The 21,891-nt window shown below is 38.0% G+C and overlaps 1 protein-coding gene across 1 annotated transcript; it reads right to left on the bottom strand.

Moving 5' to 3' along the window:
- Positions 1 to 1,949: 1,949 nt before the first annotated feature.
- On the bottom strand, positions 1,950 to 21,800 carry tbck (TBC1 domain containing kinase). Its single transcript, XM_086081923.1, has 26 exons — positions 21,498 to 21,800; positions 20,958 to 21,151; positions 20,793 to 20,865; positions 20,307 to 20,421; positions 20,152 to 20,225; positions 18,934 to 19,075; positions 18,790 to 18,850; positions 18,652 to 18,713; positions 17,767 to 17,828; positions 17,250 to 17,398; positions 15,932 to 16,070; positions 15,752 to 15,851; positions 15,023 to 15,072; positions 14,631 to 14,760; positions 14,446 to 14,544; positions 14,307 to 14,369; positions 13,553 to 13,679; positions 12,183 to 12,233; positions 12,020 to 12,103; positions 11,107 to 11,192; positions 9,456 to 9,492; positions 7,687 to 7,848; positions 4,335 to 4,507; positions 3,776 to 3,936; positions 3,208 to 3,367; positions 1,950 to 2,151 (listed from the first exon to the last, which is right to left on the bottom strand). Exons 2-26 carry the CDS (start codon positions 21,148 to 21,150, stop codon positions 2,041 to 2,043), a joined length of 2,664 nt encoding a protein of 887 aa, XP_085938049.1. The 5' UTR covers position 21,151; positions 21,498 to 21,800; the 3' UTR covers positions 1,950 to 2,040.
- Between the last annotated feature and the right edge of the window lie 91 nt (positions 21,801 to 21,891).

Genomic DNA, 21,891 nt, shown 5'->3' with positions numbered 1-21,891 from the left:
TGAATGATGAGGAATACTAATACGGGAAATTAGATTTCTCGTTCAAGTAGAGACAACCGGCCACAAGTTTCTTGTATATTATGTATGGTTGTTAGGGGGAGGTACCAGTGACTGAGTGAGTGAGTGGTTTTTATTTTCGTTTTATTGTCTGATGTATCTGCGCAATGTTGTGACATTTTAATTTGCAAGCTAAGCACTTCCACATTTAAATCCCATGAACAGTAGATGCAGATGCAGTACAGTAAGGCACTCAAGAATCGGACTCATCTGGTGCATCATGTTAATGACGATATTCCTTTTTGCACAACTGTATGATTATGTCAGATGTGATCACCCGATATAATCGTTAAGTAACAAAGTTGGTCAAATAAGGAATGTGATTTGTTCAGATTATCTTTTGATCAACGAATTAGAAGCAATCAAAAATGAAGGACGCAGAACAACCATGGTGATATGCAACAGGGGGAAATCTTATTAAACGGGGTCATTTTTCCCGCCCAAAATAACAGGCATTGTACATTTTATTTGTGACACTTAAGTGGAACAGGGATTACTGAATGCTTTCACCCTTTACAAAACTTTTCTACCCTCAAAGTGCTCAAAGTGAGGACCTTGATAGAACATGATCAAAATTCCTTGGCGGCAAGTAAAACGGTTTGTGACCATTAAAACTGTTGGTGAATGTCTGGGGAAATTCTTTGTGAGCGTTCTCGAGATCAGTCTTGGTCTCGAGGCTGGTCCCAACACCACTTTTTAAGGGTCTTGGTCTTGTCTCGGAATTGAAAGAATTTTTAATCGGCCTTGTCTCGATAGGCGGACTCTGAATTTCTGATCAAGAAGGTGTGGGGTGAACCAGGAGGAAATAAAAAGAACAGAGATGATTGGCATACGGCATCCCTGCCAGGTAATGGCCCAACAAGATCACGCAACAAAAGCAGCAGCATTTCTCAACTTTTGCTGCTGGCGTTATCGAGTTTTACCCATCGCAAGAGTTACTTGGTGATTTAGTGTAGCAAGATTGCCGTTTGTCAAGAAACGGTTTCATCCCTACGTTACGCCCTTTTGCGGTTTGACCTTCTATTTAATTGGGTATGTTTCTGTATGTGGGCTGTTTTGAAAACAGTATTGAAGCTAAGGCTAAATATAAATGAGTCATTTTACTTTCAGTTGTACTTGCTAGTACTTGTTGGAGAAATCAAAAGTAATTTGCGAACTTTGCAAAGCCAAATCCAAATAGCATCTTAGTTGAACGTCTTTTGTGTATCATCTCAGAGCAAAATACCCTACTCAACTCAATACCTATGGGGTTCTCGTAAATCAACGCTGCTGGATTGTAGCGCTCGTAGGCAGGCCTAAATCTGCAAGCAAGGCGTTTTGAGAATTGTTCCTATGAGAAGAATATTAGAAAGACGTCTTTAAAGCTGTTAGTTTTTATTGTTTAGTTCAACAGTTGTAAAAAAAATATATATATATTTTCAAGGATCAAATGAAGCTAGTCTTTGTATTGAAATATATTTTATTTTTTTAATTGTTTTTATTTTGCCGTAAAAAAAGGACAGGAAGAAAAAAAACGTACAAAATAATGAACAAAATATAAACCGAAGATTGCCGTTTCTCAAGAAACGGTTTCATCCCTACTTTACTTTGGTGCGGTTTGACCTTTATCTAGTTGGTTATGTCTCTGTCTGTGGGCTGTTATGAAAACAGTATTGAAGCTAAGGCAAAATATAAATGAACTGTGACATCTGACTTTTTTTTGCAACTGAGTCTAAAACAATCTTGGACAAAAAAATTCATTCAGGTCAGACATTAAGGTGTGACGGTAACCCAACTGCTACATTAAACTACAGTTTTGATTATTGTTAGTATCATCAGATTGCAGAGGCTGATGAGTGTATAATTACTAGTTTTTATGTGACTTAAGAGGCGTGCACATTTTTTTTTTAATTAGTTTTGTTTATTCCTTCATGATGGTATCAGAAAAAAACACACACAAAGAATATGTACATAGTCTTTTCCATTTGACTCAACCGCTTGGGCTCAGATCTGAGGGGAAGGGACAGTCAGGAGTCCTGTGGGCTTCAGCTTGTTGATCCCTCCGTCTAGGATGCAAACCCGTGGGAATTGCACCTTGACAAGGTGTGCAGCAAACTAGGAGGAAGCAGAAAGACGGAAGATTTGAGAGAAGAAAAAACCCTGCAGTGGGGCGTTCTAGCATGTGCCGTGCATTATGTGCAGCCGCACAGGGCAGCATTGGTGGGTGGCGGCAATTCAAAGAAACGGCTTTCTATTGTATAATGCCCAGTTTTACTTGTTTTCAAAGGATTATTAACAGATTCATTCAGTTTTAATGAGAAAAGCATTATAACATATCAGGATTATAGCATATTGAAAAATGCATGTTGTAATGGGAGTCAATGGGACAGTAAATAGTTCTAGGGATGGGAGTGTATTGTCGATGAAAATCTACTTTTAATTGGCTTGCAATGAAAGATCTGAAGTTATTTTAAAGAACAGCTTGTTATAAGATCCTGTATGTGGCCAAAATGTAGCCTGTTAACCTTGAAACTCAACGATCTGTGAACTAACGAAAAAAAGAAAATCTTGCCATCCTAAAATAAGTCTTTTTTTTTTAGAAAACATGAAAAACTGAACTAAGCACTGATTATATGTATTAATAATTTCATTTCAGGGGACGGTAGAATTGAAGGATTTTAGCACACAACTTGGATTAAATACAATTTACTATAGGGCAGTCTCTTCAAAGGCTCGGAAAGCTTATTTTTTCTAACATGAAATAAGGGCACGTTTTCCACATTTGTTTTGTTTTTCCCAACTTAGTTAAGGCAAATTTTATTCCATTGAAAACACAAAGGAATTTGGATGATGTTCCATCATCATTAGGCAATCTGAAGTATGCATCTATTTTGTGACACAATTGCTGGTATGATACATGCAGGAAACCCACAATTGATGTCATACTTTTATAATATCCAGGAAATGTACTTATTAATATGATTAAGCTAATATTAAGTCATTTGACTTTCATTACCACATAAGAAAATAACTTCTGCGGATTTAATTTTGGAATGACCTCCCTTATTCATTCAAAATAGTTTATTTCCAGTTTTGTGAAAAAAAACAGTTACTACCAATTATGTATAAAATTCTTTGCCGGACCGTGTGCTTTTGTAAATGCGTCCTTACCACAGAAGCGCTTTTCATAGCGTGGCCGATGACGACAACAACCCGTCCTTTGTAGTTCTGGAGGGCTCCTGTCGTAGGACATTGCAGCACCTCGTCATCGGTGCCGAACGCCGTGCTGAAAGGAATGTTGATGCTGCCAGACATGTGGCCTTTGCTGAAGCTGGTTTCCGTGAGGTTAAAGACCATTTAAAACCATGCTGGATGCTACCTTACTTAAATAATCCATCGTTAGTTTTCCTCATAGCACCTCAAAGAAATCTGTCAAATGCCCATCGCTGGACAAAAAGCTCTAACAATTGCAATTCCTCGGGGTGAAACCTACCTCTGCTTTCTTGGTATGAAACTCTAATCTAATTTAACTAACTGGCTGAATGTTTTGAACAATTTTCAAAAGTTGATTAGATAGGAAAAAGTACTTAAAAAAAGATGGGTGGCTGGAGTACAAGGAAACAAAATGAATCTTCCAACTGATGTTACAGCCTGTGCACACCATTTCCCGATGATGAAATCTACTAAGGAAATTGATAAAGAGAGAGAAACATATTTCACAACACCTTGGCAAGGATACTCCTCTGCACTCCGAATGTCTACAGCAATAATTCTTGGCCTGTTGGCTTTGGTCCGGTTATTTGCGGTGTACGACATCTCACACAGGTCGATGAAGTCCTCTGCCGAGATGCGAGGGGACACTTCAGCTTTCAGGTCCAGCAGCACAAGAGGTTCCCGAGACTGCAAAGAAAATTTGCAACTGGAGGTCACCTCGTATTTCATATATTGTATAGGCCTATACACATTCTGCTCGTGGTGATTGTTTCAGTTAACAACTTATATCGTAAAAGATCTGAAGGATGCTTTGTTTTTGGTTTTTGATGATTAATTTGTCTTATGGTCCCAAAATTGTAATGCGGTATGGGACTCTGTAACTGTAATAAGAATATTAACATATGATATGTAACTGGTCATATTACTTCATTATTGCCTAAATGTAATACATTACTGTAAATAACACGTTAGCCCAACACTGGTAAAAAAAAAAATTATATATATATATATATTTATATATATATATATATATATATATTTATATATATATATATATATATATATCATGTAAAATATATACTCACTAGGTCCGTCTTGGGGAAGTCCTGGTAGTCGGATGAGTAGTACGTTGTGTTTTTCCCAAAGCCGTTGTCACCTGAGACCTTCGGTGGCTGCGCATGTTGTCTGTATGTTGCACTTTTTGGCGTCCAGAAGAAGAGGTTGATGGATTCACGGACGCAACGTTCAATGTCAATTTCTAAGGGGGAAAACAGCCAAATGAAACAAGCCATCCGTTGATCAAGGTTGCAAAACACTCAAAATGTCTCTAGCACTGAAGCAAAATGACAAAGAAAATATGGCCATAAAATGCTTCTCCTTGGAAGAGGTAATGAATGTTTATTTCTTCAAACTACATTCCCATGATACAGCAGTGGGATATTTCGAAAGTCATTTACGGAGACCCTTACATGCAAACAAAAAGTTGTACCTATTTGGTCCTTCCCTTTTCTATTTGTGTCTACTTTTAAGAGAGCTCAGTATTGTTCATTCGGTAATTTTACCGATTCGACATGTCATCATCATTGCGCTCTCTCTTTTTTTATTTTTTTATTTATTTTGCATGTATGTGCGTGTGAGTGTCTAGTCATTAGTTCACCTACAACCTATTAAAAATCCCATACCGTTCACCTAAACCGAATACTAAATGTGAAAGTTTAAGATTTCAGGTTTTTTTGGGGGGGGGGGGGGCAGACGTACTGATAACACTGAGAGCTCCCTGAACATTTTATTATAAGTTGTTTTTTTTTTAAACATTTTGAAAAGTTTGAAAAGTTGTTCAATAAGTATTAATGTTAAAGACACTACAACAAAGTCAAGATTGGCATTTGTATTTTAAACAATTTTGACGGCAATATTATGTCTTACTGAAAATGAATATCGTCTTCAAATATCGGTTATCGGCCTCGTTGACTACTAATAATCTGCATCGGTATCGGCCCTGAAAAAACCCCATAGCAGTCTATCTCTAATATAGTTGTGACCAAAAGTTGTGACTTTGCTTTGCAATGAATTCACGAGAATTCTGCTGCCACACGCCATCAGATATTGTCTTAGACAGAGTGAGGCAACACTTGGCTCATTATTAAAAAGTATTTTGCATGCACTGTTCCATGGAACTGTTATCACTTGTAAGCTTGTGATCACTAGGAGTCATTTTCTCCCCTTTCTTGCATAAAGCACACTAAAAAGGCAATTTCTGGTTGTATGGCTATGCTGATAATTTTGGGACCTCCTGCACTCACACAACCTGGTGTGACTTAGTCTTTAAGCTTGAATGCATACTGCGCTGCAATCTTTTCTGTTCTTTTTGTTTGACATTGTTTTATTGAAGCTCCACAACAGAGTGTGCACTAAACCTTAAAACAAACGCAAAATAGAAAATGCGACTTTCTGATTCCTTCCTCCATTGCTGTTTATGAACACATGCGCTAAAACGATGATGGCCCTCAATGTGAATTTTCTCGACTTAACTCCTTAAAGCGTTTAGCAAAAGCATCAGCTCCTGCATTGTTTTTCCTCAGGTCTGAAGCAGCAATAAAGGGGCTGGCCGCTTTAGATATTAACTAGCTGGCAAGGGCTCTAGAGAAAACTTGGCAAAAGGAGCATTTGCCTGACATATTTGACCTTTATAAGGAGAACTGCCTCTGCCATGCCCTCATTCCTTGCATATGCACGTCAGGTAGTAAAAGCATTTGCCAAAGCAAGAACTTTACAAGGGAAGTTATCCCCCGAGCATTTTGTACATTCTGAATGCCACATGGTCACTCTGTGCAAATCGTATGTGTTTGTGTCGTGCGAGTGCTACAAAAAGAGAGCGCTAACCGAAAAGCCCGTAGGTAACAGCGTCAACTTGTGGTGTAATATTACCAGTGGAAACCACAGCACATATGTCAGTCTTAGTGATAAATAAACAAACAATAACAATAGAGGAGAGAGAATGTCTCTTGTATTTACTTCATGACATTTGGTTCTTGCATGTTGTTAGCCACGCTTAGAAGAGACTCAAGGAAGCAAAGTGAAGACTGTGAAGAAAAATACTGCAGCACCTAGGCTGACTGAGTACTTGAAATAATAGCGCCTCTCCCAAACTGAGCCAAGTACTGTGCAGTAATAGCCAGCTGTCTAAAAACTTTTGTCCATATAATGTCGCTTTAACTGGAGTGTTTTGGTGCCTGGGGCAGCCTGGTTGCATCTCATTTCCACACAGATGCACACTGAACTTGCAGTAGCAGATAAGGAGACGGATTTTACGGAGGAGGGATGCCAGTGCTTGCAGTGGTTTTATAGATGAACTTTGACTTAAAGTTGGGTTCAAGTGTGAAATTCAGGGCGGTTTGACAAAACTTGATAATAATAGTATTAGGACTCCAGGTTGGCTCAAGCAGAACGTGTGTGGGTCAGTACTGCCTTCTCAATAATTTTTTTGTTACTATAAATAGTACACCTCTGGAGGGGAGGTAATACTCTTTGCGCTCTAAAACAATGAGAGCGCCACTGCCACCTATTGTAGTGGATGTGCAACTTCACACTATTTTAGTATGGCCAAAAAAACATGTTTCGGTAATCAATTTCAATACAGTGGAAATTTAATCAATTTCAATTGCAAGAGCTAGGGCTGTGCAATTAATCAAAACTAAATTACAATTTCAATTATTACACTAAATCAGCATAATCGTAAAAAAACAAAAAATTATGAATACTAATTTTGAGTTGTTTACATTTATACATTTGCACCTTTATTTTAAAATAACAAATGTAATACATTTTGTTTAATCCAAAAGGAACTTGCATAATTATAGCGTTTCAAATAATTTTATTTGCCTTAATATTTTTTACGTTTAAACCTTTTCTCGTTTTGTGCCCAAAAATAAACGACCATCCTAATTGCGATTTCAATTATTATCATTATAATCAAATATTTTCTTCATAATCGAGCATCCCAGAGGAGCAGCCCTACCAAGAGCACCATTTCGAGGAGTAAAAAAAAAAAAACCCATCACAAGTGGTTCGTGAAGCTTCATTTTACCATCACTAGTCACGAATGGTATGCGGGCTCCCTCTAGTGGCATGCCTAAGAATCACAGCCTAATCTGTAAATTGTATTTCACTGTTTTTGTGCAATTAACTCATTTAAGCATTTGTTTCCCTATATTTATAGGTAGTGCGTAATTTTACAAGTGTATCATGTTACAGTGGCTTACAATAATATTAAACATTTTTAGGGATAAAACCAGCCTCATTTTTTATGTGCATCTACAATTGCCTTACTGAGTTACTGTATTTTAACGTTGGTAATGATGGTGGTATGTTTTTTCGGGTGCTACATGGTGTAAAAAGTTTGAAAACCACTGCTGTAATGCATACGTTAAGGGTCACCTGGTAGGTCAGAGAACAGCAGGATGCACTCGTTGAAGCCATTTGCAAGAAGGCGGTCCCTGAGCTGCTGCAATATGGCCATGCCGATGCACAAGGGGAACGACGAGTTCCCCAGCAGGAGCGTGTCCCACAGGTGGAAAATCTTGTGCAGTGGGAACACATCTGCAGAGGCGGGTGCAGATATGGGAAGAAAAAAAAAAGAAGAAAAAAATTCAAAGAGACGCAGCAGCATGCCAGACAACAGGATCGGGATACTATGAAAGCACTTTGTATATAAAAAGGCATGATTTGCATATGTGAATTATACATTGGCTAAAGCCTGGTTGTGTTGAAAAAAAGAAAGAAAAAAAAGCCATCCCAGAATAGAAATGTGCTGAGGAACGGTTGCCCATGGGGAATTTTTAGCCGTTCTATTTTTTCTTAATGATAGTCTTCACATTTGAAGGCAATCACGCACCTGTTTGGATGCCCGTGGGTGCACAGAGGCGTCGGGGAGGCAGTCGATGCGAATGCATGTATATTTATGTATGTGACGAGAACATGACCCTGAAAAAGTGGCGGATGCTCGAAAGGTGGACATTAGCAGTCAGAGCAGAACACCCTAATGCTGGACTCTGCCTCAGGGGGGTGAGAAGGAGGTAAGAAGGTCATGCTTCACACTCCTTTCCATCATAGCTGCGCTGTCAACGTGTGTGCTTCTCATGCTGGGTTATATTGTGGAGACTAAACCAGAAAAGACGTACAGTTTGGACAATGACAGCGTTTATATCATTGAACCACCACTTTTTAAGGGCTTCCTTCCAAACTCAACATTGGGGACAGTATTTCCAACTTGAAAATGTGAACGTCTCTCGTACCAGTTAAAGTACCACTGATTGTCACGCCCACCTAAGCGGGGTGAAATTTGGTCTCCGCATTTGACCCATCCCCTAAGGTGGCGGTGAGCAGCAGCAGGGGCTTGCGCTCGGGAATCATTTGGTGATCTAATTTTTTTTACTTTTTAACGTTAATTTGAGTACTATGTTAAAGTCACACCTTAGATTACTAGTTAATCAAAATGGCAGCCAATAATGATGAATGTTATTTTTTCCTTTATTTTTGAACATGTATAAAAAGAAAAAGCATAGATAAGGAAAAAAATAAAACCGATATCAACAACTAGCAAATACACATGTTCGGAAAAGGATTAGGAAGAAGCATCAACTTTTTTTTTTTAACGCTTACCTGTTTGAAACCTAATTTATATAACAATAACAATCCTTGCAATTTTACATAAGAATATAGATCTATAATACACAGTACATATTCTATCCATATATAACAAACACGAAATACATAAACATATATATAAATACGAAATTATGTATATGATTGTCATGAGTTTATTTTATTATTACTACATACATTGCAGTATATATTATATTATAAACTGGCATCACTGGTCTTCAGTTATTGGCGGGACTTGGTCCCTATCCCCCATGAATAGCGAGGGTTAACCACGCTCAAGGATTAAGTTGACACTCAAGATCCTTCAATGTTGACATCATCCAGCATTTGATTATCTGATTGCCGTATGGGTCGCAAAATGTCATTTGCTGGGTTACGTCGTGTAAACGGTGAAGAAATATTCCAGCTCTACTGTTAAGCACTAAATAACTACAATTATTATTATTCTTTTTACTATACTCATTATAGTCCCTCTCAAAGGTAAATTGAAGTCAACAGTCACTCAATGGGTGACAAATGTCTTGTGAGACATAACTACTCACGTGTGAACATGGTCAGGAACCAAGGAATGGCATACAGCTGTGAATGTGGGAGACAAGGGTGAAAAACATTAGTGAGATTAAGCAACATTTGCTCTCCACAATGTGCTGAATTGAGTATAACAAAAGAGGCTATAATCAGTGACTTAACTCTGCAAGCCCTGAAGGAACAGACAGCAAAGGAGGAGCAAAAACTGCTGACTCTGATTACGAGTCATAATTAATCTCATTATGCCAATTTGTAATCTCTCAATTCCGCCCCTGAGGACTCCTATAAATGCTAAATTAGAGTACATAATGCATTGTGATGTATGGTCGTCGGTTAACAAAGCGCCTGTACACACATTTGCCAGGTGTATGGGGGGAAGGTTATCGCTGGATGTGGACAGCTGGCGCTTATCTCGGACACTCAGCTGACAGCTAATTGGGAGGCGCGGAGGGGAGACGAGGAGTGTGCCATCGTTTCGCTCCGTGCACTCAAATGATAAGCAACGTCGCCGGTCTCGATTTCAACTTGGGCCAGATTGCATGAGTGGCAGCATAAATGGCACACATGGGGAGATGTCGCCAAACGGAAAAAGACTTGAATCAAACCTCTGGATACACATTATGTGAGACACCTTGCATCCTACAGCAGTACATCGAATTAACCTCAGATTTATTTATTTATTTTATATCGACATTCAGTGAAAAACTCGAATGTATTTGCATTTTTGTGCTCTTTCTATAATGCTCTTAAGATGCCACAAGACGGCTCCAAAGCCCAGAAAGTATTAATTGGTGTCAAGGAAGTATTTGAAGTGATCTCCGCTGATGTACTAACAGGAGAAAAGTTTAGCCTGGGTTGTCACTGGAATTCGTGGAGAGTCTTTGTCGCGTGTGCATGTACATGCAATTGTACATCAAAATGTCAACATATAAAACATTTCTTTGCGAACATCTTTGCAACCTTGAACGAAGCCTGACGAAAAAACAATATTCGCTACGTGCGCACACTCTATGGGCTTTTAGGGAATGTGCCTCAGATTTGTTCGAATTTGTATTAGGATACCGCATCTTGGGGAAAAAAACATTATTTTTTTCTTCCCAAATAGCCAAGCTATCTTCAGTCAACATAACGACAAAATGGATACAAAGTTTAAAAGTTCTTTACTTGCCATTTTGATGTCATATCTTCTTTCTTTTTTTCTTACTGACCATTAGGTCATCCTAGATAATTTGAGTAATGAGAGTGAAAAAAACAAAACAGAAGTGTTTCATTCATATTTCTATTAAATACTCCCATAAATTTGGTGCTGTGCTGACCTAAGTGCTGGTTGAGAGAGAGGAAATTGTGATTCATGGTCCTTGCGGTCTAATGACTTGGATTGATATCAAACATTGCAACATAATTCTGCTTGGATAATATTTTGGGGGGAAATCCTTTTGAGAGGGAATTGAGCAGTTTTACGCATGTTATGCATGCTTAGTATCAAACTTTAAAAAACAAAAAAACAAAAAAACACTGACTCTAAGCAAATACATTCAGCCGGGGTTGCTTGAAGAGATGAAACAGCACAGTCACTCTCTTTTTCTGCTAAATGCTCACAGATTTTAAACCGCATCTTTTCAACACAAACTAGCCAAAAGATGCTAATAATGTCTGTATCCTTACGTCAGGGATGAAGCCGATGTCGTTCAAGTGGTTGCTCAGCTCGGGGTCATGGAAGGCGATCATTTGCGAGAAGACGGTCAGGTACTCTGAAAAATGAGAGCATCTTCTGCGTTTGCTATTCAACCAATCAGAAGCCAGAAAAACAGCAACAGCAATCAACTTAGTTGTGCATTTGGACGCTTCGGGCCTCAAGTATGGCTAGACAAAGGAAGATTTAGACATGCACTAAAAACCTTTGTAGACCTTTGTAAAGAGCCTTTCCTAAACTGTTCCCACACATCTGGAAGCATTCAGTTGTCCAAAAACATCTTGGCAAGATGACGTTATCAAATTGTGGGGGAACTACAGGCTGAAGATTTATATTGTATCAATACATTCGGTCAGGATGAGATTGGCACAGGGAACAGGGATTACAGATCTAAACAGTAGCAGACATTTTTTGATTGCTTAACCTTGGATGTATAATTTGTCTATGTTGGCAGCAAAGGCATGCATTTTTTTTTTTTATTATCAACAAAAGAGCTCTGACCAGACAGATAAACATAAAGCTGACTCTGCGGACCACCTAAAAGGGTAGCGAGATGATAATAGTCCAGTTTGTGCCTTTTTATTCGTCATGCAGGAACAGTTTTTAATGCTGTTTTATTTATTTCCCTCTTGCCACATGATGCGCCCACAGCTGTGGGAATGCATTAAGAGCATTGAAACAACCCCCCCCCCCCCCCCAAAGAAAATGCAATCAACACTGAGCAGCTGGCTGCAGACCGTGATAATTTGCTTTTGAACTGCGCTGCAACCAGAGCTTTTGCGTTTTGTTTTCTCCTTGAGCAGCTCAACATCACGCAGGCTTAAACGAGGCAGCAATGGGAATGGTGAGATCACAAGTACAACTAATCATTTTTCTCCATCTCACCTTGGATGACGTGCGAGTTGTCCTTCAGGAAAAAGTTGTAGAGGTATTTTGGGATGAATGCGGACATGCATGCGTATGCCAACGCTGTGGAGAGCACAAAAATGTAAATGGACAAAAAAAATAATAATTCAAAAACAAAAAGCATCAATTTGTGATTTCGTACCCTCGTTGTTAAAATTCAAGTAAAGAAATGGGGCGCAAAGAGAATCCAAACCTAAAAGAGAAAAAGACAATTGTCACTTGTAAAATATAAGAGCAGATGCGTACATTCAACTGTATCTAAAAAAACAAAAACAAAAAACAGCTACAACAAAGTCAAGTTTTATTGAGATTGGGATGAAGGTAAAAAATCCCTAAATATGCAATTTGGATCAGATCTTGACTAGATGTGGTTAGGTTAGGCACATTTTGGTTCCAAATGAACCGGATTAGCTGTCTTTCATCACACCGACAGTATATGAAGTCATATATGGAACACAACATTTGAATTATGATAAAAAGTCCAGAAAATAAAAGTCTAAATATTGCATTATTTTTTACACTAGCTACATATTGTACTTTTTTCAGGAAAAAAGAGACCTAATACTACCAAAAAAAAGAAAAAATACATTGTATCTTAACAAGATCTGCAACAGCTGTTACCTTGAAACAATCAGACATTTATGCTCTTAATCTAACAGCTTTATTACAACGTTCCCTCGTTTTTCGCTGGGGTTAGGTTCTTGCAATAAATAAAATCCGCGAAGTAGTTAGTTTTATGTTTTACATTTATTATACATGTTTTGGGACTCTAAAATCCCTCACCACTCAGTTTATGCACTTTTTCCATTGAGGCATTTACATTTTCTCACATTCCTCTCTTGTTTAAACATTCTTAATGTTCAAACCTTTTATAAAATAGGTACATTACTGTAAAAAAAAAAAAAAAAAATCACACAAAATTGCACAAAAAAAATCTGCGAAACAGCGTTATAACGAGGGAACACTGTATTGTAATACTGTAGCCTTTTTCCAATCAATACTGCAGGTTTCACCTTTAAATTACCCTTTAAAATAAAATCTGTAAAACTGTTTGTTTTTTTACTGAAGTTGATTGAATCAATAAATCAATCTATAAAAATGTATTACGACTGTCATATTTTTTTCATTTTTACTGTAATTCTTTGTATTAAATACATCTTTCTTAATTCAATGTTTTTAATTAAAATTCACTTTATCATACGGTTATTTTACTTCTGGCTAAGGCAGAGATCAGAGCCGCATCGAGAAAGAGTTTGGCCAACTGCTGGTCACATGACATATGGACGCCATCTTGTTTCCCTGCTGAAACGAGTTGGCCAAACTCTCGCTACATACGCTCTGGCAGAGATGGGACAGGACTCCCCCCTTGTGGCCAATCGCATATCACACCACACGGTGTCAAGAGGGTTCCAAGCAAGGATGCTAGATAATCATTCAGGTGGTGTGAAAACTTCAGTCGTGTTGCATAGTAAAAGTTGGTAAAAACAGATGATGTGCCTGGTTTAGACTGACCCTGCCAGTAGACCAGGTCGGGATGGGAGACCACCCAGGCTTTCAGGAGACGTCTGAACTTTACGTGACCCTGGGGGGAGGACAGCAGCTCGTCGTATTGGTGGCAGCGTGGGATGTCCACCTCGATCTGTGAGCGGAAATAGGCTTGCATTTAAATGTCATGACTCATGACAGAATTATTTTGAATAGGGGTGTTAGGAAAAATCGATTCGGCAATTCTCGAATCGATTCGATATGCGGCCGAATCGATTTTTTAACATCAATTTTTTTATAGGAATATTCAACAAAACGACTTACTCAGGGTTAGGCTTCACACATTAAGCATGGAAGAATGTTATATGAATGGAACATTAAGCCTTTATATTTAATTTCAGTGCTGTTCAGACGTGAAACAGACTGCAACCTGTTTGTTAAATGCAGTGGCTCAGTTATAAGCCTGAATTTTTAGATGAATACATTTTCAAACAAATCTTACAGTGTACATGTACAAGTTTACTGATTAGTGTTTTCTAAATTTGAGTTTTAAAAAAAATTGCAATAATCAATTTATAGATTCACATCGGGATTAATCGGTATCCTATGAATCGTGATACGACTCGAATCGCCAGGTACTCGGCAATTCACACCCCTAATTTTTTATGTACCAAAGTAGATTTTTCAGCTATGTGTACTTCACTTGAGATATATTTCAGACTTTTACTCCCTTTGTTTGAAAACAGATGTGTATTCCGTGCCATCATTGCCGCGCTGTTACCTGTCTGTCAGTTGGAATGGGCGTGTCCTTGTCGGTGCTTTCGTATTTGGCCTGAATGTCTCCCTTTGCAAAAATAAAAGATACAAAAAAACCGATGCATTCGGGTGGCACGACATTTTTACCAGAGCACGTTTTCTACCTCGATGCCCAGCAGTGCGGCCCAGGCTAGTCCACGCACAAGAGGGGGGATGTCAACCCTGGCCTCTTTGTACACTAGATTCTTCTTATAAGGATACGCCTGACAACATGAATACATGAATTTAGTGATATTAGCTATTAGCAACAAGTGTGTCTTTGCATCAGAGCATGGAGGCAAGGGGGGACCTTGAGCAGCCTGTCGAAGAGGATGACACGGATGAGTTGGTACTCTGTGTCTCTCTCGCGGATGATGAGCGGTAGCGTGACGGTGGCCGACAGCTCGTTGGCGCTGTTGGAGTGCGCCAGACTCGACTGTCTGGGGCAAGCAGATGAAGAACGTTCAGCGTGTGGCGTCATTACTCAAAGTCAAATGTGCATGTATGCGCCCTGCGATCGAATGGCGAATAGTTTTTTCACCCTTAATCAACCGGCATAGGCTGCTGCAGAACCCCGCAAGCCCGAACAGGATAAGCGGTATAGAAAATGGATAGATAGACGTACACATCTGCAGGTGGCTAAATCAAAGCAATGTGGCAATGGTGTGAAAAATTAAGAGGCTGAAAGCGACGTCCACTTACTCGTCCTCCAGCAGGGGGAAATAAGTTTCTCCTGCGACGTCCTTCAGTCTCTGGAAAAGGACAAAATGTCATCTTCAAAAGTAGCATCAATTATTTTACTGCTTGCGTGGAGTCTTTAATCACATACAGTATTAAGAAAATTCTAAGTAAATAGCTCACTATAGTTTTCCAGAGGTAATATAAATTTTTGACTTATCTTAGTTTTTATTTCAAACAAAATAAAAGTACAGTTTCCAGGGTCATCAGTCTTGTTAACCTATAAAACCAAAACATTTATGTGTAATAATCTGATATTGTTTATTGTAATACATCTTAAATCATTGCTTGTGGTTATTAACTCATTCACTGCCATTGACGTCAAAAATTAATTTGAACTATTATATTTGTTTCCACTTTTGTTAACAAGAGTATGAAAACCTATAAAAAAAATATTGTACATTTAGAACAGATATAAAATTTGTGATTAATCGTGAGTTAACTATTGAAAAAATTATCGCCTGACGCCCCTAATTTAAAAAATAAAAAATATATATTTTTTAAATGTCTAGGTTTTCATACTCTTGTTAACAAAATGGGAAAAAATATAAAACTAATAGAAATAGTTAAAATTTATTTTTGACGTTTATAGGCGTCAATGGCAGTGAATGAGTTAAAAAAAATACATGGAAAGAGGACCTTGAAAAAGAAAATTGTGTACAACATTTTTGGATACACTCTTGTTAGTCTTACATTTCTGAGCTGGCACAGAGAAAGCGTCACCGTGGTGTCGTCAAGCAAGAAACTGCGATCCCTGCCCTGGCCGAACGACTCCCCGTCCTCCAGCACAAAACTACATATGAACAAGAGTCAGGGAGATATTAAGAATATTGTTCAGTCGTGTGCCAACAAACAAACAGCGAAGTACTGTACTTGGGCAGCGTGCATATGGGAGGTTTCGACTGGATGATCTCTTTGTTGGTCAGCTCTTTCTCAAGGTCGCCGCCTGCAAGGCACCACAGGTGGTACACCTCATTGATGGCCCGCTCTGAGAGGTAGTTGTCGTCGTCCCCTGAAAGCAAAATGATTATCAATGTCTCTTTGTATTGATATACAAACGATTTACAAATATTGAAGCCACTGACTACAGAAGCGTATTACATTCACTTGAGAAAAAAAAACAACTCCTGTTTTTCTGACAATTTTTTTGCGGGAGCTTTGTTTTTTAGTGAATTTTTTTTTCTGTTTTTCTGATTTGTTTTAATCTGTTTTAATGAATATATTTTTCTGTCCAAAAAATATTTTGAAAAACAGGCTGAAAAAAATATTCTGAAAAACAGAAAAAAAAAATTTTTAAAAACTGAAAAAAAATTATTCAGAAAAACAGAGAAAATATTTTGTTTGAAACTGAAAAAAATATTCTATATAACAAAAAAAAAGCTCCCGCCAAAAATTAGTCAGAAAACAGGAGGGGTTCTGTTTTTCGGAGTTGTTTTTTTTTTTTTACCTCTGAACTCCAAAAGACTTGTTGCATACCTCCATATGCAATAAGATGGTCATATTTACTTACTGGCTGGCAATAAAAGAATGAATGTCTATACTGTAATGTGGTTTGTTCTCTAATCTCTGAGGGAAAACCCCTTTAAAAAAAAAAAACTGAAAAACAGAAAAAAAAATATTCGGAAAAATAATTATCTTATGAAACGGGAAAATTACTCAAAAAAACTGAAAAGAAATATTCAGAAAAACAGAGAGAATATTTTGTTTGAAACAGAAAAAAATATTCAATATAACAAAAAAAAAAGCTCCCGCCAAAAATTTGTCAGAAAACAGGACTTTTTTTTTTCCAAGTGACTGACCACATAATATAATTAGCATGAAAAGATGAGAATCTTACTTTTTTTCCATGAACTACCTTTACCACGTACTATAAACATAAATATGTATTTATTTATTTTTTTAAACACAATGCATAATAACCAAAGTTGGATTGGAGAGAGAATTATTAATTATTATGATTATTGCTACTACTAATACTACTACTGGGGATGGGCATTCCAACCCCAAAAAACACTTTGTATACAAGATTAGCATCCAAACAATTAAATAATTATAAGAATCCTAACAAATTCAGGAAATAGAATCTGAAAAATCCACTTGAATCATTCCGGTTTTAGACATTTGGCCGGCGCTATTGACGAGCATCTAAGGTGAAATATCGGTATGCGCAAAGCGAGCATTTGAGGCCAACCTTTGCAAAGGTCGGCGATGTCCTCGGGTAGCTCCAGATGTGCACAGCGTAGCGAGGAGGAGAACAGGCTCACGGGCTTCTGGTAGGGCATGTAGAGGCACGACACGCCGTCGAACACGGCGTCCCCCAACAACTCGGCGGGGCTCGGCCTGGAAGGTTGCGCACAGAGCATCTGTTTGTTGGTGTCATTTTTTGGGGTTTAATATCTCCTGAGGATGGGGAACATATTTGTAAACAGTTCGTCTGAGGTTGTTTTTTTTAAACCTGAATGGCAGGCTGCACCGATTGGCCGCATTACAGAAAAATGGAAAGTTGCAAAAGTCACTTTTCACTACAACCATCCATCAATTATTGTTTTGTTAATTTGAAAAACTGCTACAATAAACATGAAAAGTCTACACATCATGTTCAAATGCCTGGTTTGTGTGATATAAACTAATGAAAGCTAAATATTACAATCGCCCAGCCGTATATATGATGTTCAAAAAGCACCTTGGGAAAAGAGGAAATAACATACCGCTTGGATGGAAGGAAGGTCAAGCATTTTCGCAGCAACTCTAGAACGTTCTCGGGCAGCTCCTGTCAAAAAGATTTTAACAGCAAACTTGAAGCAAATTAACTCATTCACTGCCATAAATTCATTAAACAAAAGAAAAGATTATAAAAAATTAGGGGCAAGAGGCGATTCCATTTTTTTTATTGTAATTAATTGCATGACTTCACTAGTTAACTCGCGATTAATCACAAATTTCATATCTGTTCTAAATGAACAATTAAAAAAATTCTAAGTTTTCATACTCTTGTTAACAAAAGTGGAACAAAATGTTAAACCAGCAGAAACTGTTCCAATTAATTTTTGACATTTATAGCCGTTGCAAAGTTGTATTTACAAATTAGCTATTTTAAATTAAATCAGAAACCAGTACAATCAAAGACTTTATTCAAAGGAAAAGTGGTGTTATATACAAAAATTAAATTTATAACAAATATTAAGCTGTGGTTCGTCTGAAGCATACGCAGAAACCTCCCCGTTGTGTTCAAATCAAATCAAAGTTGAGTAGGGCTGGGTATCGATTCAGATTTCCAAAATTGATTTGATTCGATTCAGAAGGGTTCGATTCACAATTCACATTGATTTTCGATTCAGTTACGGATTTCAAGCAGTACCAATTTTACTTTTATATGGAAGACATTCTCAGAAGCACCAATGCTGCAAATAGTAGAAACTTCTTGCTCTTACTTGATGCATTAGTATGAAAAAAATATGAATATTTACATTTAAAACTGAATCCAATGCAGTTACATTAATCATGTATGTTTTATTGAACATGACATGATCAATACAATAAATAATAATTGAAATTGATTACAAGCACAGCACTGTGTAAATAAAGTGGACTACCTTAATGCTTTCCAAGCAGCCGTGCTCTTCAGCGAGGACTGTGACAATGTCATCCATGCAGCCTGGAAAGGACACAGACAACATAACGATAGATGTCTAGCAAAACGTGTATCCATTCTTAGTAGAAGACTGGCTTACCCAGAGTTAGAATGAACTTCAGCCTCTCGTTTATGTCAATGTTATGCAGTAGCCGGCGACCCTGATCCACCGAAAACACAAAAGAGGTGTTAAAGCAACAAGACTTTCTTGAATGTATTGTAGTCTTATGTAAAGCATTCTTACAGAACACAGTTCAAACAGCAGAACGCCAAGTGACCACACATCAGATTTGGGTCCCGAGGGCCGCGGGGCTTCATCGTGGGAAGGGTCACTGGGGTGAAAGCAGCCCTGCGCAATCACCTCTGGAGCCAGGTATGATGGGTACCTGCGAGAATCACACATTTTGAATATTTTTGGAAGTAGTCAGGTTAACCCTATAAAGCCAAATGGATCATATTAAATACAAGACATTTTGAGCCCTCTATTTCATGAGTATAATATTTTCCCCTCCATTAAAAACGAATATGATCTGACACATGCAATGCACGGATAATCCATTAGAGGGCAGTATCACCCATCTGATGGCTTTTCCAGCGACCTTGCAAGATCACCCCAATTGAGAAAGGAGAGACATCTAATTTATTAGTATTAATAAAGGGAAATGTTCTTTCAGATTTTTGGGAAATACTAATATGTTTGATGTGTTATTATATTTTTGATACTTATAAATGTACAAATTTGAAACATTGTTTCATGCAAAAATAATGGGGTGGGGGGGGGGGGGTTGTTCAAAAGGACCAATAAATACTCTATTTACAAAAAATCCGAATTTTCTCTCATATTTCATAGTTCCGGCTTTATAGGGTTAATGATGAGGTAACCTGAATTACCTGTATAAAATAGTCTAGTACTAACCTATGCTAACGGAGTTGAAAAATGATAGATATACATAAACCACTTCTAGACCATAAATATAAAACATACAAACAAAAAATCCCTTCAAAAATTGTGCTGCACAGTATTTGAACAAGAAATATTTTTTTCCCATTAGTCATCATCAGACATCCTTCCTCTTTGCAAATGATGAAATAACACCACATTAGATGCTTGTTGATGGGTCACGGGCATTTTGGTTTGATTCACTGGATTATTTTTTTTGCACCTATCCTTTGTTAGTTGCTGTTTTTGTTTGTTTGTTTGTTTGTTTTTCTCAGGCCAAAGCAATATCCATCAAGCAACAACTTGCTTCCAAGGGAATGTTGTGAGAGAAGGAGATTGATTTATACAAAAGTAGTCACTTAGTGCCATCTTGCGGTTTCAATCTGCAATTACAAGCACAGTGTCATTTACTCAACATTCACTGCTCTGATGCTGCTATTTTTTCAGGTTTCCTGTCTGAAAAAGATCAAAAAAGACTTTTTCGGCGTAGCAAATAAGGAGCAAGAAAAAAAAGCTGCATACCCAATTGGAAAGTCCACGTCAGCGCCGTGATCGGTCATGTGATAGAGGCCAAACTTTGCCAGCTTGACGTTGCCCTCCAACAGAGAAATACACCTCTCACGTTAACATCAGCTCACAAAATCACTGCATTATTTTTGAATTAAGCATAATCCTACCTTGCTATCCAGGAGAACATTGTGCACATTGAGGGCCCGATGCACCATACCATGTTTGTTCATAAAGGCCAGACCTTCCAGGATCTCGTAGGCGATTTGCAGAACCCTCTCTGGGCTGAACACACACATTTGTGTCACACACTATGCAAAATAAAGGTCTGTAATAATCATTGAATTGAATGTATTTATTGTCATTGTAACAAAACAATGACATTGAAGCGATTCTTACGGTGCATACAGCATAAAAAGTAAAATGGGAATAGCTTAAACGAAAAAAATTATTATGATTATTTTATTATGACAGCTGAACAGTTCGAGGGAATGCAAAGCGCAACCGGTGATTTTTCTGTGCCATAGTAATAACTCTCTGTAGCGCTTTCCTTTCTGCTATTGTGCAGCTGACAAACTAAACACAATGTGTCACTCCTACTAGAGCAGCCACCAAATTCCTTAATGGTTAATGTAAATTATTAACAAAATTCTAACCTGACTTTGTTTCCCTGTTTTTGGAAATGACTCAAACTGCTCTCATGGTGTTCAGCAACAACGATGAGACGTTCTGCAGGAAGAGAAGAAGATACAATAGAAACAGGTAGGGATATGCTGAGTGATAATCAGTCACGTAAATTGCAGGAGTTATATTATGTATACCATGCTTTCCTCTGGAGATGTCCACATATTGGCAGAGTCTGGGATGGGTGACGGTCTTCAGGATCTGAAAGCGACCCAATATTTTGATGGAGTTGGGGGTCAGGGGGAGACCGTTGCTGCCGCACACATCATGAGGGAGTGCTGAAGCGAAGAATGTAAAAGCCCCCAACTGGGCATCCTTGAGTGGCTGCATCCTGTATAACACAATACAGAGGATGGGGGGGGGGGGGAGCTCATTTTGGTTATAGTTACTGACACATGGTGATCCTTGGCACTACGTGAAATTAACTCTGCAGTTCTATTATCATCATTTGCATTTAATAAATACTACCATGACATACACACATATATAACAAGTGACATGTATTTAATATACAATATTTATAGAAAATATATGGATGGATAGTTTTTAATGGTTTAAACTAAGAACTATCCAATCATCACAGTGCACATTAATACTGCAGTCATCCTACACTCATGAACACATTAAAAATGTCGCTTTCCGGTAGGAAACGAAGGAATAGAAAATGTACACATTACCTGTGAAATGTGTCTCTATTCCCGCTTCACCTTAAAGAAGTCTGTTCGTCCTAGAACATGAACAACAGGTTGATATAAACAGTATTTTTTCATTTATGAAGTCGGATGTTATCGCCAGCGACGAATGCAGTGAACGTGATCGGTGACATCATATAAGTGCGACAAAGCTTAAAGGACAATTGCGGTTATGGGGTGCAAATAAAGAAGATTTAAAGTAAGAATGTTTACAGTGTTCTTTCCTTTTTTTAAATCCTACTGTAAAAATGTCATTATGAACTAATTATTAACCGGCGATTGTTTCGGCCAGCTGCCGAAACGATTGATATATCATAACTATAAAAGCTATCATATATCATCGGAGCGTCCGTATGCTTTACAGATCTATTACTTTACA

Source organism: Leptonotus elevatus, chromosome 8, assembly GCF_054856555.1.
Source record: "Leptonotus elevatus isolate MCC_2025b chromosome 8, RoL_Lele_1.0, whole genome shotgun sequence".
Lineage (NCBI taxonomy): Eukaryota > Metazoa > Chordata > Actinopteri > Syngnathiformes > Syngnathidae > Leptonotus > Leptonotus elevatus.
This window is presented reverse-complemented; position numbering and strand designations above follow the sequence as displayed.

What these genes read in the sequence shown, in the direction of transcription:
- tbck (XM_086081923.1), bottom strand. Translation starts at nt 21,150, where the DNA reads ATGCAGCCACTCAAGGATGCCCAGTTGGGGGCTTTTACATTCTTCGCT. An exon ending in GCTGCTTGGAAAGCATTAAG is followed by an intron (nt 17,829 to 18,651) that starts GTAGTCCACTTT and finishes TCTTTTTGACAG; the next exon opens with GAGCTGCCCGAGAACGTTCT. An exon ending in CGACCTGGTCTACTGGCAGG is followed by an intron (nt 12,234 to 13,552) that starts GTCAGTCTAAAC and finishes TTTCTCTTTTAG; the next exon opens with GTTTGGATTCTCTTTGCGCC.